Source organism: Pantherophis guttatus, chromosome 3, assembly GCF_059756535.1.
Source record: "Pantherophis guttatus breed Tessera chromosome 3, ASM5975653v1, whole genome shotgun sequence".
Classification (NCBI taxonomy): Eukaryota; Metazoa; Chordata; class Lepidosauria; order Squamata; family Colubridae; genus Pantherophis; species Pantherophis guttatus.
The window spans coordinates 38767834-38782216 of NC_142065.1; the positions used below are offsets into that span (position 1 = coordinate 38767834).

The window sequence follows — 14383 nt, forward strand, 5'->3', positions numbered from 1 at the left end:
AAGGATGGAAGCTGAATCAATCTTGAGCAAAATGAAAAACGAACTGTTGGCAGTCAGGAGAATTAGCCTGCAATACTGCCTTCTAACCACTATGCTACCACAGCTCGCTGGTCAATACAGTCAACTATATTTTCACTGTTTTTCATAACTATAATTTAAAAAACAAATAAGGAGGAAAGGCCACAGCAATTTAGGTATTAATGCATCACCACAATCACATTCTGCTTTTTGAGGTACCATTTCCTCCATCCCTAGCTAAAAGATCAACTAATGGCCTCAGGATCCAGCTATAGGTGCATTACTAAACTACAGGTCTATTTTAAATATTTTCAGTGTATTACCTCAATGTTATTGTTAAGATCCACATACATTTGTCTGGTTTCTTCTCGTTCACATTCATCTTTAACAAAATTAATGATATGGTAGAGTAAAAAATGTTAGTGTCAAATAAAAGATATCAGTAATAATTACAGTACATAATTCAAGTTAGAATTAAATTAGGATTAAATGTTAGGACCTTAGGACAGAGTATTTTATAATCTGTCATAATAAAGCAAGGTTTTCGGATTGTCCTATCAATACTAAAAAATGCTTTCCTATCTATGTTCTTTACATTTTTGAATTTTGGTGTTGGAGAACACTTTTGAGATTATCATGGTTAGCCATGTAAACAAACAAATGATTCTTCAAACAAATCAACCAGAGTTCTCCCTTGAGGCACAAATGACCCAGTTCAAATTACCATATTTAAGACACATTATATGAAGACCTAATCTCTTGAAAAGTCTATAATGCTGGAAAAGGGGGGAAAAAGACAAGAAAGACCAGTAGCAGCAATATGGCTACACTCAACTACACTGACAGATTTATGAGTTTGGGAACAGATCATCTTGGAGAAAATCTACCTATGTGAGAACTAAGAATTGACATTGATTTAAAGGCATATAATCTATCCATCTACCCATCCATCTATTCTCTGCTGAACCAAATAAACAATTTTAATTTAAAACACATTTTTTATTTTATAGGTAAACTCCTGTTTAGGTATGATAGTTCTTGAGGAACTGACCAGCCAAGTAGTAGTTCTGAACATAAGGTTGACCTTATAGTATATGTAATAAAACATTTTGTGAAGAACCAGCTAATATTTTTTTATTTAGAAAATTAGAAAATTAATTAATTAATTAAATATTTTATTCACATATAAGTATTTTTGTTGCAATTTATAGTGTGGAAAAGATAAATGCTGATAAGTATATTTACATTTGTTGCACTTCTCCACTGATTGCATACATTTTTCTTTGAGTAAGTTGCACAAATGTCTTGTAGCATTATTTCTGAAAAGATAACATTAACAACATTAAGTTGCTACCATAGTTCCTTGCTTTACAAAAAAATGTCTTTACAGAGCAATTTTAAAATTCTGGAGTAGTTTCCTCACCTGATTCCAATTAAAGTAAAAGATCTACTGCCTAACAAAGGGGAGGGAAAGATTTGTGCTGCTGGGCACAAATTTTTAAGTGCTTACTTGATTGTTTTAACAAAATGCTGTTGTGGAAGGAAGCTTGCTTATTCATAATGTAACTGTCATACAACCTTTCTCCATGGCTGAGAAGAAATGCACATGCTCTTCACCTATCCCTGAGCCAGCAGAAAACACTATTGGTATTAAATTTGCTATTCTCTTTACCAAATTGTAGCCAACCTTCTATTGCAGAGCTGTCAAACTTCTGGCCCGCGGGCCAGATGCATCATGCGCTGGCCACGCCCGTGCTCAGTTTAGTGAAGTGGGAAAAAGTCCCAATATGTCACATGATGTCATGACGATGTGAGTTTCACACCTCTGCTCTATTGCCTCTTTTCACAATCACTGCAAATTTTCTCACTTCTATCCAATTGAAAGGTGATGCAAGTGTAATAAAGGGTGATAAGGTGTACCTTCCAGCTATCCCCGGTAATGTCAGAATAAAGAGAAAATGCTACTTTATCATTAGAATAGTTAAGATCAGCTAAAGATTACCTCACTCATGGGCTATGCTGAGATGAAAACATTATTGGGATGCATCAAAAAATAGCTACCTGTGGATATGCTACCAAACTATGGATTTGATGCCATAGTTTGATGAAAGTAGAGAAAACGTTTAATTGGTTTGAATTATTTATATAAATAAACCTGGGTGATATGGGTGAGGTAGATGTTGGTCAAGTTGAAGATTTATCACTTCAAAACAATGGGTTGTCTTTGGCAAGATGGCAGCATGAATGAATGAATAAATGAATGAATAAAATTGCCAAAATATATGTCAATAATTGCTGCAAGGTTGACTTTGGCTTGATTTCTGATGCCATCTGGACACATCCATCTCTTTCCTTGATAACTATTTAACAATGGTGTCCTTTCGTGAGGATTTTTTGTCATTATTTCAAGTATCCCACAGCCCTAGGATTTCCTTATCATTTGAAAAATGTATAGTCCTCACACTTATGATAGTCTTGCACTTATGACTATTGCACCATCCTCAGGTTATTGTGATTGCAACTTGGACTCTTGGCAAGTGGCTCGCATTTATAATCCATTTTTATAATCCATTGCAATGTCTTGCAGTAATGTGATAATAATTTGTGCATTTGGAAAAATGAGTTCACACTTACAACTATAGTGTTCCTTTACCACAGTAATTTCCTTAATGATCATCATAAACATGGTACTAAAATTGGATCAGATTCAACTTACAACCGCAATGACTTAGGACAAAAATTCCAGTTCCAATTGTGGTTTTAAGTTAAGGATTATCTGTACTATGAATATATTACTTAGCTTTGTTGAAATTAGCCAATGTCAGAATGGTATTGCTGCTTGCTATAATCAATAATTTAAGTTCCATAATTTATTTTAATAAAGTTTTACTAATATTACTTACTCTTTTAGAAGTTCATTGTTTTCATGTATTTCATCTTCAAGTTTTAGGCTTAACTTTTCATTTTCAAACTAAATTCATAAAGATGCAAATGATATGTTTTAGTCTGATTAAATTATGACTCCAAATATAAAAAGATGGACTTTTGTTCATGACTGTGTTAATGTATATTTTCTCAATACTGGGCTTGACAGTAAAGTATGCTAGTACAATTTGTGCTGCTCTGAAGAAAATCTTTATTTCTTCTTCCAACATAACATCTAAAACTACCACCAATTATTCTCCTTAATAAGTGGTAGGCCAGATTTTGTTATATGTGCAGAGTGCAAAGTCTTTAAATAACTTACAAGTTGCCTTAATAACAGTTGCTGGCTTGGTGTTGTTCCATGCCAATAAGTAACTATCACTTGGACTACTTCTGAATACAGCTCTATTGCATAGTGTCTAGTTACAGGCATCAGGAAGAGGTTCCAAGGAGCAATGGAACATTCCCTACTGCCTCAACCTTGCTTCTGAGCTATGCCTGCAACTTGCCAATCAGGCTGTAAATAGAAATGGCAGACTGTTACTACTCCAATTTCCAAGTATTTCAAATCCATAAGTGTTGTTACAGTAGTGAAAGAGAATACTGGCAGTGAATAGCTACGTTTGTCAGCACTGGAAGTACCCTTTAAAAACAGAAATTACTTTGAGATATACAAACAGCACTCCTTTTCTCCAATCAGTAGAAAACCTGGATGTGTATAACCCCCATAGGGAGAAACAAAAAAAATCCTGTAAGATATTATTTTGAGGAAGAACCAGAAATACATAGCTGGCAGAACTCAGATCTTAGAATTCAGTACTAATCTTGTTATAAATACAGTTCCAGTATTTAATATTAAATGCATTCATGGATACTCATCCCATTATTTCTTTTTGGAGTTAATCAGTATCTGAAAATTATTATCTTATGATTGACTTCTACAAGTTATTCTGATTCTTAATTTAATTCTATTTTAGCAAATATTCTGGGTGAATATAATAAAAAAATGTTCACATTTCTTTTCAACAAAGCATATACTCTAAAAAAGTTCTTCCAGTCTGTATAAAAATGATTGGAAATCCCAAGAATGAAGTGTAACGAACGCTCTAACTGATTTTATGATATCATAACTGTATACTCATCATATAATCAGTTGTATTATTGTGTATTGATAATGTTATCATTATTTACAAATTCTTGCATCACTGTTGTCTTATTCATCAGCAAGGAAATTGTATTTCAAGCTGCAATTACCATAAAAGCAAAGATAACTAGGGATGAGGAGTGGCCAATTCATCTCACTTACCAGCTCCTAGGATCCAACTGCAATGGCATGATAACAAGAGAGATCGATCATGTGTGAAACTGAGATAGCAGGATAAGGCACTTATCAATGTCTGGACAACAAATGGATTATTTAACAATTTTCTATGTTCACTCTTGGTAGTGAAGGGTGAGTCTTACTATCATTTTTTAATGAATTTTATGGAATCAAAAATATATAAACATATCCACGATCATAGTGTATTGACATGTGCATTCAATAAAAATAGCTTTGACAAATCTCTAAACTTTTGAATGAGATGAGTTGGGAAACAGAAAGATTGTCTACAATTACCCTAAAATACAATGGAAAAATAATAAAACATTCACAGAACTCATCTTAAAATTGTATAACATCTTAAATGTCAAGTTTTTTAAAAAATATATTTTACTTTATTACTTTATTTTGAAGTCCATTTTAAAATACAATAAACACTTGCCTGAAGTCCATTTCAAAATACAATAAACACTTACCTGTAATTCCTGAATGGCTTTACGCAATGCTTCAATAATTTTTCTATTTTCTTGCATTTTTTTCTCTTTTTCCTTTAATTCATATTGTACACTGACTTTCCATCTCTTGATCTTTTCTGCTTCTTTGTAAAGCCTTGAATAAAGCTCATTCATTGTCTCCATATTCTACAAAAATAGGTTTCAATGTAATAAACAATTATCTCATTTTAGTACTCACATTTGCCATTAAACCTAGCCTTGGATATACTCAAAATATGCAACATAAAAAGAAGGGATTATAATATTGTCAATAAAAAATCTCAAAGTTATCCACGACTATTTAAAGTATTAAGGACAATGTACTAGGAACATGAAAAAAATGAGATGTCAGTAATTTTCTAAAGCTAATTATTTTTTCTTGTAGGTGACTATTTCTTAATAGTACCCTTCAGGAAATTCTATTTATTTCATAACTGTATAAAAGGTGATTTTTCTGAAATCTACTTATATGTTTGTATCAAAAAACTATCACTGATCTAAAGCAGTTTTCAGTCTAAACTAAGTCTGAAGGTTTTATAAAAAAAAAAAACAAGCCTGATGCTATGAGCAACTTTCTTTAAGGATGGCTAAATTTAATAATCCATTAAACTGTCACATGTTGTCATGGATAACTATTTAAAATTTAAAAAGATCATTAAAGTAAGTATAAATTTAGATCATAGAAGCAAGATAAATGATATACAGCCTTTGTTCTCATCCATATTTTTCAATACTAATTTCAATACCTTTCCCTTAATAAAAGTTTTTTCTTTTCATGTAGCTTCAAAATTTTTGCTGTACAATGGATGATAATGTAATGCTGTACATTATCTGCATGTAAGAATTAGCCAAATATTAAAAGTTCATTATTTTCTCTAGAAAGAGAAAAATGCCTGAAGTGATAAATATAATAAACTTGGCACATCTAAACTGTGTATTAACATATTAAACAATAAATGCTGCACAAAGAACTGTTATATTTAAAAATGTGAACTATTTCATATTGAGTGAAAAACACTTTAATAAGATCATAAAAGTGCAGATAAAACTTTCCAAAATTGCATCTTGCCAATACATTACCATATAATTAATAAATACACCAATGAGCTATTTTATACACATGAGTAAATAGGATTCTGTATTTTGATAGGAATGTTATTTTCATTTTGACATGGAATATATCCTGCTGATCTGCAAGTTACCCTTTTATTATCTCACAAGCATTAATAATCAACATAACCAAACTCCCAAATTAATACAATCCAAATTTTAATATAACTTTTATATTATATAATTAACTGACCTCTTGCTCTATGTCAGGTACAAGCTTTACTTTCTGTGGAGAAGGGTCTATAAAATGAAACATTTTGACCATTCAATATGAGTATTTCTTTTTGTAATAATTTTATTAAAGTTTAGAGTTACAAAGATAAAAACTACAAACTAAAAAAAATACAAAGAACAAAGAGTGTAGAGAAAATAATGTATAATAAAAAATGTGTATAAGAAAATAACTTCCCCTTTTATCATGACAAGTAATTTCATTAACATCACCCTAATGAAACAATTCTTAAAACCTCATTTAATCCTAATCAATAAAGCCCATTGATTTTTTAAATAAATTTTACAAATAAAAATTGCCTGAGATAACAGCATAACTATTTTAACCTTAATCAAATTAGCTTATGTTATATTTTTACTTGTAGCACAGTAACTTATCACTTTCTCTAAAAATTCAAATCTATTTTTAATTCTTTTAAACAGTGTCTCAGAATTCTATTTTTGTCTCCTCAGAAATTCTTTCAAAACTTTTGCAAATCCAAAATGAAAGTTATCTAAGTCATTTTTTTTGTTGTTATTTGTATATCAATTTTAATTAGTAAATTATTTGGCAGATTCATGTGTACATGTGGACACATACATGCGTACATCCAATATAACATTTTTATTTATATCATTCTTGTAACCTGTCTTTTTAAATCCATATTCAAATCAGCCTGTCTTGTCCAGTAAAGCATGTCCCCCTTCTATAACCTTTTAAATCCAATTTTATGATAGCAATTTTAAGAGTAATTTCGGAGTGCATTGTTTCCAAATATTTATATCAAGCTAGAATAATTTGTTCCTTTCTGTATTAGTGGGTCTCTTCTCCTTTACGTATACTTTTAGTTTTTCTTGGTTCTCTCTAGCATTAGTCTTCAAAGTGCCATCTTATCTAGAGGTTTCTTCCTGGTCCACAGGAAGATTTCTTATACTTATTTCAAAATCATTTTAAAATAAAATTCTAACAACCTTTTGTCAAAGGAAAGATTCTTGAAGTTAGTTTCAAATCCATGTGACCCCTTAACCCATTTATAACTTTGCAAAATCAATGTTCTAATCACCTTTTTTGCTATTTATTCCCAAATTGTTTTTTAATTCCAATTCCAGGGGAAAATAGCATGAAGTACAACTCTCATCGAACAAATAGAGAAAAAAACAGTGATTCTTCAAAGCACAACAAATAGTAGATGAAACTTAACAAACTGCATAAGGGTGGGTGAAAGAAAGTAGGAATGAAGAAACACTAGAAATGGATGGATAACTGATCACATCCATAATTAGGAAAAATAAGAGATCCCTCCTTCTACACTGAAAAATTGGTGGTCCTGGATGGGACCTGGAACTGTATGAAAAATCATTCAAAGGTTGCTATTGGTGATATGTTTTGAAGCCTTCAAAATAAGATTGGTAAGGACTTTTATGGTAAGATATCCAAAGAAGGGAGTGGGGATATTGGAATTGGCTAGCTAAATGAGGTGAGAGAAGAGACCCTCTAAATTAAGAGGGTATGTGGGTAGTCCCCCCACCTCAATTTAGCTACATGTGAGAATAGTGCCATAAATTGATTTCAAACTGGATTGGTTGGTATCGTCAGTCCTTACAAGAGAGACAGGTAAAGTCAAAAATTAAATACAGCAGGAGTTCAAGAAAAGATCTTTATTATTATAAAGTAAAATAACGAATTCCTGAAAGCCTTTCATTTTCTATTTCCTCTTATATTGAGCAAAAATGGCGAGGTGTTATTTTGAGTTTCGTAGGACTATATAATCTCATTTGAAACTCTCCCCACCCCCATTTATTTATTTTTTTCCTCAGTACCAAGGCCAGGTCTACAATTCTTCACAAGTATTAACTCAAAGTGGAATAGCTCTTGCAGTTTTATAAAGTAAATACAGTAATATCTGCAATGTTATCTGGCATTGTTTTGATCTTTGGAGTTCCACGGACCAGATAAAATTATTTGTAGTGTAAGCTCCAATAATGATCAATCTTAATCTTTTGAGCATTTCTCTCCATATCTCAATCTTTTTTGTGGTAAAGCTTTGAGAAAATAATGGAATAGAGGATGCTAGATAAAGCAGATTATCTAGATCGTGTTTGGGTAGAATCTTACTCCTTTGAGCACTCTTTGAGAAACAGAAAAGTGCCACCAATCTTGAAGAAAGCAATGGTCTAGCCCTTTTTTGAAGCAGCCGTTCCAAGGTTCAACACTATTAGGCAATTTCGGTCCATATTCCAGTCTTCCTTTTTGCTGTAAATTTTAGAGAAAGTAGTGGAATAGAAGATTATCTGGATTCCTGTATATGTAGAATCTGAACATGACTTGAAAACAGTACTGCTTATTCTGATAGATGGCCATTGTTGAAATCTGAATGGAGCTAATATGCTTCTCATACTTTTAGACTTCTTAGCAGCATTCTATTCATCTAGAACACCTAAATATGTATGGGGTAGGGAATATCATTCTACAGTAATTCTGTTCTTTCCTAAATTGATGGTTCCAACTGAGTTATGGGGGAATTGCAACTGAGCCCATGATTGTCACAACACTTAGCTCTTTCCTATACTATCTAACATTTACATGAAGCCACTGGTTTGAATTGAGACCCCATCAGTGTGGGCATGATAATGAGCTTTACATCTCTATCTCAAGCTGGACTGAAAATCCTGTCAAGTATCTTGGACCGGGAGGCTCTCCTCACGGTCACTCATGCCCTTGTCACCTAACCGTTAGATTATTGCAACACGCTCTACATGGGGCTACCCCTGAAAAGTGTTCAGAGATTACAGTTGGTAAAGAACGCAGTCACGCGAGCTGTCATGGGTGCACCTAGGTACACCCACATTACACCAATTCTCCGCGAGCTACACTGGCTCCCTATTGGTCTCCAGTCACAATTCAAGGTATTGGTTATTACCTTTAAAGCCCCACATGGCTCAGGGCCAGGGTATCTTCGAGACCGCCTTCTACCGCATAACTCCCAACGACCGGTAAGATCCCACAGAGTTGGTCTCCTCCGGGTCCCATCAGCTAAACAATGCCAGCTGGCGGGCCCGTGGGGGAGGGCCTTCTTTGTGGCTGCCCCAGCTCTCTGGAACCAGCTACCTCCTGAGGTCCGGACCATCCCCACCCTATTGGCCTTCCAAAAAGCTGTGAAGACCTGGCTTTTCCGGGAGGCCTGGGGCCGATGATCTCGCTCTTGCGATCCAGCAAGATCCGGCCATGAATGGTTTTAATGTTTTTAATTTTTAAATGTTTTTTATAATGATTTTAAATGCATTGTGAGTCGCCCTGAGTCTTCGGAGAGGGGCGGCATACAAATTGAATACATAAATAAATAAATAAAATATCTAGAAGCTGTGAGGGACTACATGAAATGAATCCTAGAAAAACAAAATTATTCATTGTACAACATATTGACTGCCAATTATGTTCTGTTTATTGCTCTAAATGGTCCATGGTGTGAAATCACCGGGTTTGTGATTTTGGGGTTTCCATTGAGCGTGCCTGCTGCTAGAACAAACAGCAAATGAAAGCAACAGCCAAGGAAGTGTTTTCCCAATTTAGATGGATGTACCAGATAGCAATAGCTCTTAGAATTATATACCATTCCATAGTGCTTTACAGCACTTACTGAATGGTTTACAAATATCAGCATATTGCTCCCAACAATCTGGATCCTCATTTACTGGCCTCAGAAGGATGGAAGACTGAGTCAACCTTGAACCCGTCAGTATCAAACTCCTGGCTATATTGCATTCTAACCACTGCACCACTATGGCTCCTATGTAGGTGTACGTTTCCTGAGCCAGAAAATCCTGGTAACAGTGACTCATATCCTTAACTACATATATTTACATTACGAATCACGTGAAAATCATTGTTGGTATAAAACACTACAATTAAGACACTTACATGGGAGAGACACTATTGCAACGTAAGACCTATATTCCCATCGTTGTATTGATTGTCAATAGTTTATCAAATTCAAAATGCTGGTTTTAAATGTATAAAGTCTCACATGGCTCAGCCTTGAGTTACTTTAGGAACTTTCTTATCCAGATAGATTCTGTCTGTCTTTTATAACTATCAAAGAAGAGATGCTTAAAATTATGGTCCCACTAAAAATTAGGGGATGTGGACCTGAAGGCAGATCTTCTCTGTTGACCCCTCAAATTTTGGAATATCTTGTTCCCACTTTAGTCTCTTTGCTATTGGCCTTTCTTATTTAAGATAAAATGTGAATTTTAGTAGTAATGTAGGAATAACATTTTTATTTGGAATTTTATTTGTCAATATTTGTCAGGTTTGATATAGTGGATTTTTTGATATTCTGTTTCATGGATTTTATCAACTTTATGTTTGTAAACATAATCATGATAAAAGGACAATATATGTATATCTAGTTTATTTAATGAATTAATGTAGTAAAATACTCCTGAATGAGGATAATTATATAGTATGTGTGTGCAGTACTATAGTATACACTATATACTATAGCATACATTTCCTTCTGGGCACGTTTATCTGGTTACCATAAACGAAAAATAAAATGAAATATAGAAAATAGAAATGCAATAGAAAAGCTATCAATTACATATATAAAACAATGAAATTTTGAATCCAGCAATCCATCCTTTAACGTACCAATGACTTCTATATGTTTGGAAATATTTTTCATCCCATAAGATGAGTTATAATATTCTTCTGTTCCATTACTAAAATTCTGAAAAAAATTATGAAAATGGTAATACATAACATATTAACTCACAGATACAGCACTTTGATAATGTATAAAGATGAAATTAAATTATGACTCTTAATGAAAAGTCAGTTAAAACTAATTATTCATTCACAGGACAAGTTTAGAACTATTAAAGTCTTAGAAAATGTAATAACAGATCTGGCTCCAATCTAATATTAAGTGCATTGAAATTCATTGAAATAGCATACTAACTTTTCCACACCTCTGATCTCTTATACACAATTCTCGATTGATCAACAAAGATAAGCAAACAGGATCTTTCTGAAGTGTAAAAATACTTTCCAATCTTTCCATCTTTCAGAAAGATTGCCAGAAAGCTAGTGAAAGCAGTGTTTCTAAAGGCTAGAAAGCAGGAGTGAAATGCTCCACCCACCCACCTGTTAAAACGAGGAAGTAATGTGTTTTTTACCTTCTGAGCATGCACAGAATGTTTTGTGCATGCACAGGTCTGCATGCACATGTGTGCACCAGCAAAGCAAGTGCGTGGTGCCTGCGCTTCCAAACCGGTAAGGAAGGTAAGTAGATTTCACCCCTGCTAGACACTTAGCTCACAGAGGGGAAAGAGACTGGCATACTGGGCTGGAGATCTTTGGGATCCAAGTTTCCTTTTTCCAATCCAGTGTGCTGGGTCTTTCTGATAAGCAGTTTCGGGTTATGAAGGAAAACTTTTGGGAACTGATTTAGATCTTCAATTTAGAGCCAAACATTTAGTAATTGAGTATGTTAATTTTAAAATCTGAAATGTTTTATTTCATTTCCAAAGTTGTCATACCCTGAATATTTAATAAATGTTGAAATTATTATTTTTTTAAATAAAAAAGTTTTTTTCTATTCAAATATATTCCAGTTTTTACAAGATAAACTAACATTTTCTGCATTTACTTAGAAAAAAAGGATATATTCATATTTACCTGAAAGAAATCCTCATCCCGTGTACTTGATTGTGGTTTGACTGCAGACACCTGGGTATTACTCAGTCTTGGTGGTACAAACAATTTAAATTTAAAAGATTTCTCTTCTTCTTTCTCACTCTAAAAAGACACCAGGCTCAAATCTCAAAATAACATTTAGCAATGTTTATGCTTTAATGCACATATTGATTGAATCAAGTTGCTTCTCTTTGCACTTTTTCATACTCTGCAGATCAGTGTGAGCTCTTATACAACCTACTACTTGATACCATAGTATCACATGTAGTAATACCACATAATAGGCTAGCATTACTACTCTAATATTTGTGATTCAAAAATTAAAAAAAATATATTGCTTATATTTAACAGGAAAAAAGCCAATTTCAATTAAATAAACTATTATTCATGAGGCAATGACATAGACTGGGATCAAACATATACACAAGAAACTTAGAACATACAATAAGATCATAGTAAGCTGCTTTTCTATGAGATACATACATTTAGCTATGAATATCTCCTCAGTTTAGACAGCTTTTGAATTGCCTAAATATGTTCTTTTAATTTCTTAATATGAAACATTTTTATTTCCAATCTAGTGTTTTATTACACTGATTTTTTATTATTATAATTCAAGTTAAGAAAATTGTTGTTTACCATGGATGTTTTCATTGTTGATTTATTTTTGTAAACCATTGGAGTCTCTGCCAGATTCAGAAGCATACAAATGGAATAAATTAACAAACATAGAAATAAATGATAAAATGTTTAGCTGGTATTGAAGTTATTTAGAATACTTTTCTAGATAAAGTTGATTTAATTTTGCGTAGGTTCCATTACTGTATATGAAAAGTCTCCATAGGATTGCTCTTTTTTCTGGATATTTTAGTGAAGAATATTATGGTGCCAATAAAATAGAAAAGTGGGGGTAGAAATCCAAGGCCCTGTCAGAAAATGAGGGCTTTCAAATTTAGTAAGACTAACTTATAGTAAAGCAAAGAGAAAGGATATGCATAAGACCACAAAGTCTAAACATTATCTAGAGGGGAAGAAGCAAGTATAAAAACTTATTTAAAATCAAAATATAATAATAAAAACACCTTTGACTGAACTGTCAAGAAATAATAATGAACTTATAGTATTTATTTACTTCAAGTATAGTAAAAGAACAGAAACTAAAGTCACAACTATTTACCTGTAAATTATTCCCAATTAATTCAGAAACTTTTGTATCAATATGTTTAGGAATATGTAAACAAATGTACCTCTTTTCTACTTGTCTATAATTCTCTCCTCTTGCTTTACTCTTTCTAGGACATGGGTTTCTAGATCAATTGTCAATCTCACAGCATTTTGAAAAGCCCATCATCATAAAAATAATGTTCAGGTAATACTTAACTTTAGTCTGAAACAGTGTATCATTTGTCAACATTACTGATGAAATAAAGAACCAAACTTAACTAAATGTACGTTTTACATTCCAACGACAATGAATGCAAATGCCAAATAGCACATTAGTAACAAGTAACGCGTGAATTTTTTTTAACTTGAAAGTTTATATTTCGCTCTTAATTGGCATATTTAAATTACAATGGCGATCGAACATTTTTATTGTTAAACATTTCTTTTATAGGGCAATAGCATCTATAACCGAAAAGCTCTAAAAAAATCCTCTAGAATCATGCATAAAGATGACAGGCATAGGATCCCGTTCTCAGCCTCGACAATATGTTACTCTCGGACACATCACACGTTAAGACAAGTGACCAAAGGAGGTTGCGAGGCGCTGGGAAAGCGGAATGAAAATGCAGCCCTTAGGCCAGGAGACCCGTGCGTGAATGAATCTTTACCTCAAACTGCAGCACCGAGCGTAACGACCCCAAGCATTGGAACAAATATAAGAAGAAAAAGGCGGGAAATAAATCGACACAGGGCCGTGTGCAAAAGCGCGAGGCGCAGATCGGCGGTTTAACGCCTTTTGCTTCAACTTCATTCGGGGAGGGGGAAGGGGTGGGGCGTCTGCCCAAAGATAAAGAATGATCGATACTTCTCGTTAATCAGAGGTTCACCTGCCCGCCTCGCCGGTAGACCGCTTTCCCGCTTTCCTTTCCGAAGACCCTCTTTCTCAGTTTGGCCCTTTCGCTTCTCATCCAAGAAACTACTTGGATGAGAAGTGAAACGTCTTCAAAGAAAAACCAGAAAGTCCAGTTGCCCTTTTGAAAAAAGCACCATGACAACCATGACCTGGATGACAGAGAATCTCCATATAGACAGTTGGACCTTATTTCACGTTTTGTTGCTGAAGACAACAAAAGTCTTTACAAAAACCTAAACTGAAAGCGTTGTAGCGAATTGGACTGAACACTATGATAAGAACTAGGGGAAAATATGTTAACGCATGAGAAAGAACTGTGGCTTTGCAAACAGATGGCCGCCCCGGATTCAGTTTTGGAGAGCCGCTGATAGCTGGTCAGGGTAAACAAGCTTTCAGATGAGTAAGGCTACTCAACATTCGCAAATGGTGTCAGGAAATCAATCAAGGTCCCGCCATCCCTTGAGTCTAAAAATGGAGCGAGCCGATTTCATTGACGCCGAATTGGGAAGCACTAGAGAATCTGCGCGCAG

The 14383-nt window shown here is 33.8% G+C and overlaps 1 protein-coding gene across 5 annotated transcripts in view; it reads right to left on the bottom strand.

Annotated features, from left to right (window-relative positions):
* SYCP1 (synaptonemal complex protein 1) overlaps positions 1 to 14202 on the bottom strand; it is a 63642-nt gene extending 49440 nt beyond the window's left edge. For 2 of the 5 annotated variants that reach the window (XM_087889342.1, XM_060689708.2), the window contains exons 1-9: positions 13609 to 14202; positions 12416 to 12462; positions 11759 to 11878; positions 10730 to 10808; positions 6062 to 6108; positions 4741 to 4905; positions 2922 to 2989; positions 1264 to 1337; positions 342 to 400 (exon numbers count right to left, since the gene is read on the bottom strand). In XM_087889342.1, the coding sequence (XP_087745468.1) occupies positions 342 to 400; positions 1264 to 1337; positions 2922 to 2989; positions 4741 to 4905; positions 6062 to 6108; positions 10730 to 10808; positions 11759 to 11878; positions 12416 to 12454 (651 nt within the window). In that variant the 5' untranslated portion in view covers positions 12455 to 12462; positions 13609 to 14202. Of the gene's footprint in view, positions 1 to 341; positions 401 to 1263; positions 1338 to 2921; positions 2990 to 4740; positions 4906 to 6061; positions 6109 to 10729; positions 10809 to 11758; positions 11879 to 12415; positions 12463 to 12953 lie in introns of all 5 variants that reach the window. The other 3 variants (XM_087889341.1, XM_060689706.2, XM_034415031.3) reach the window with 2 other exon arrangements.
* Positions 14203 to 14383: the final 181 nt, after the last annotated feature.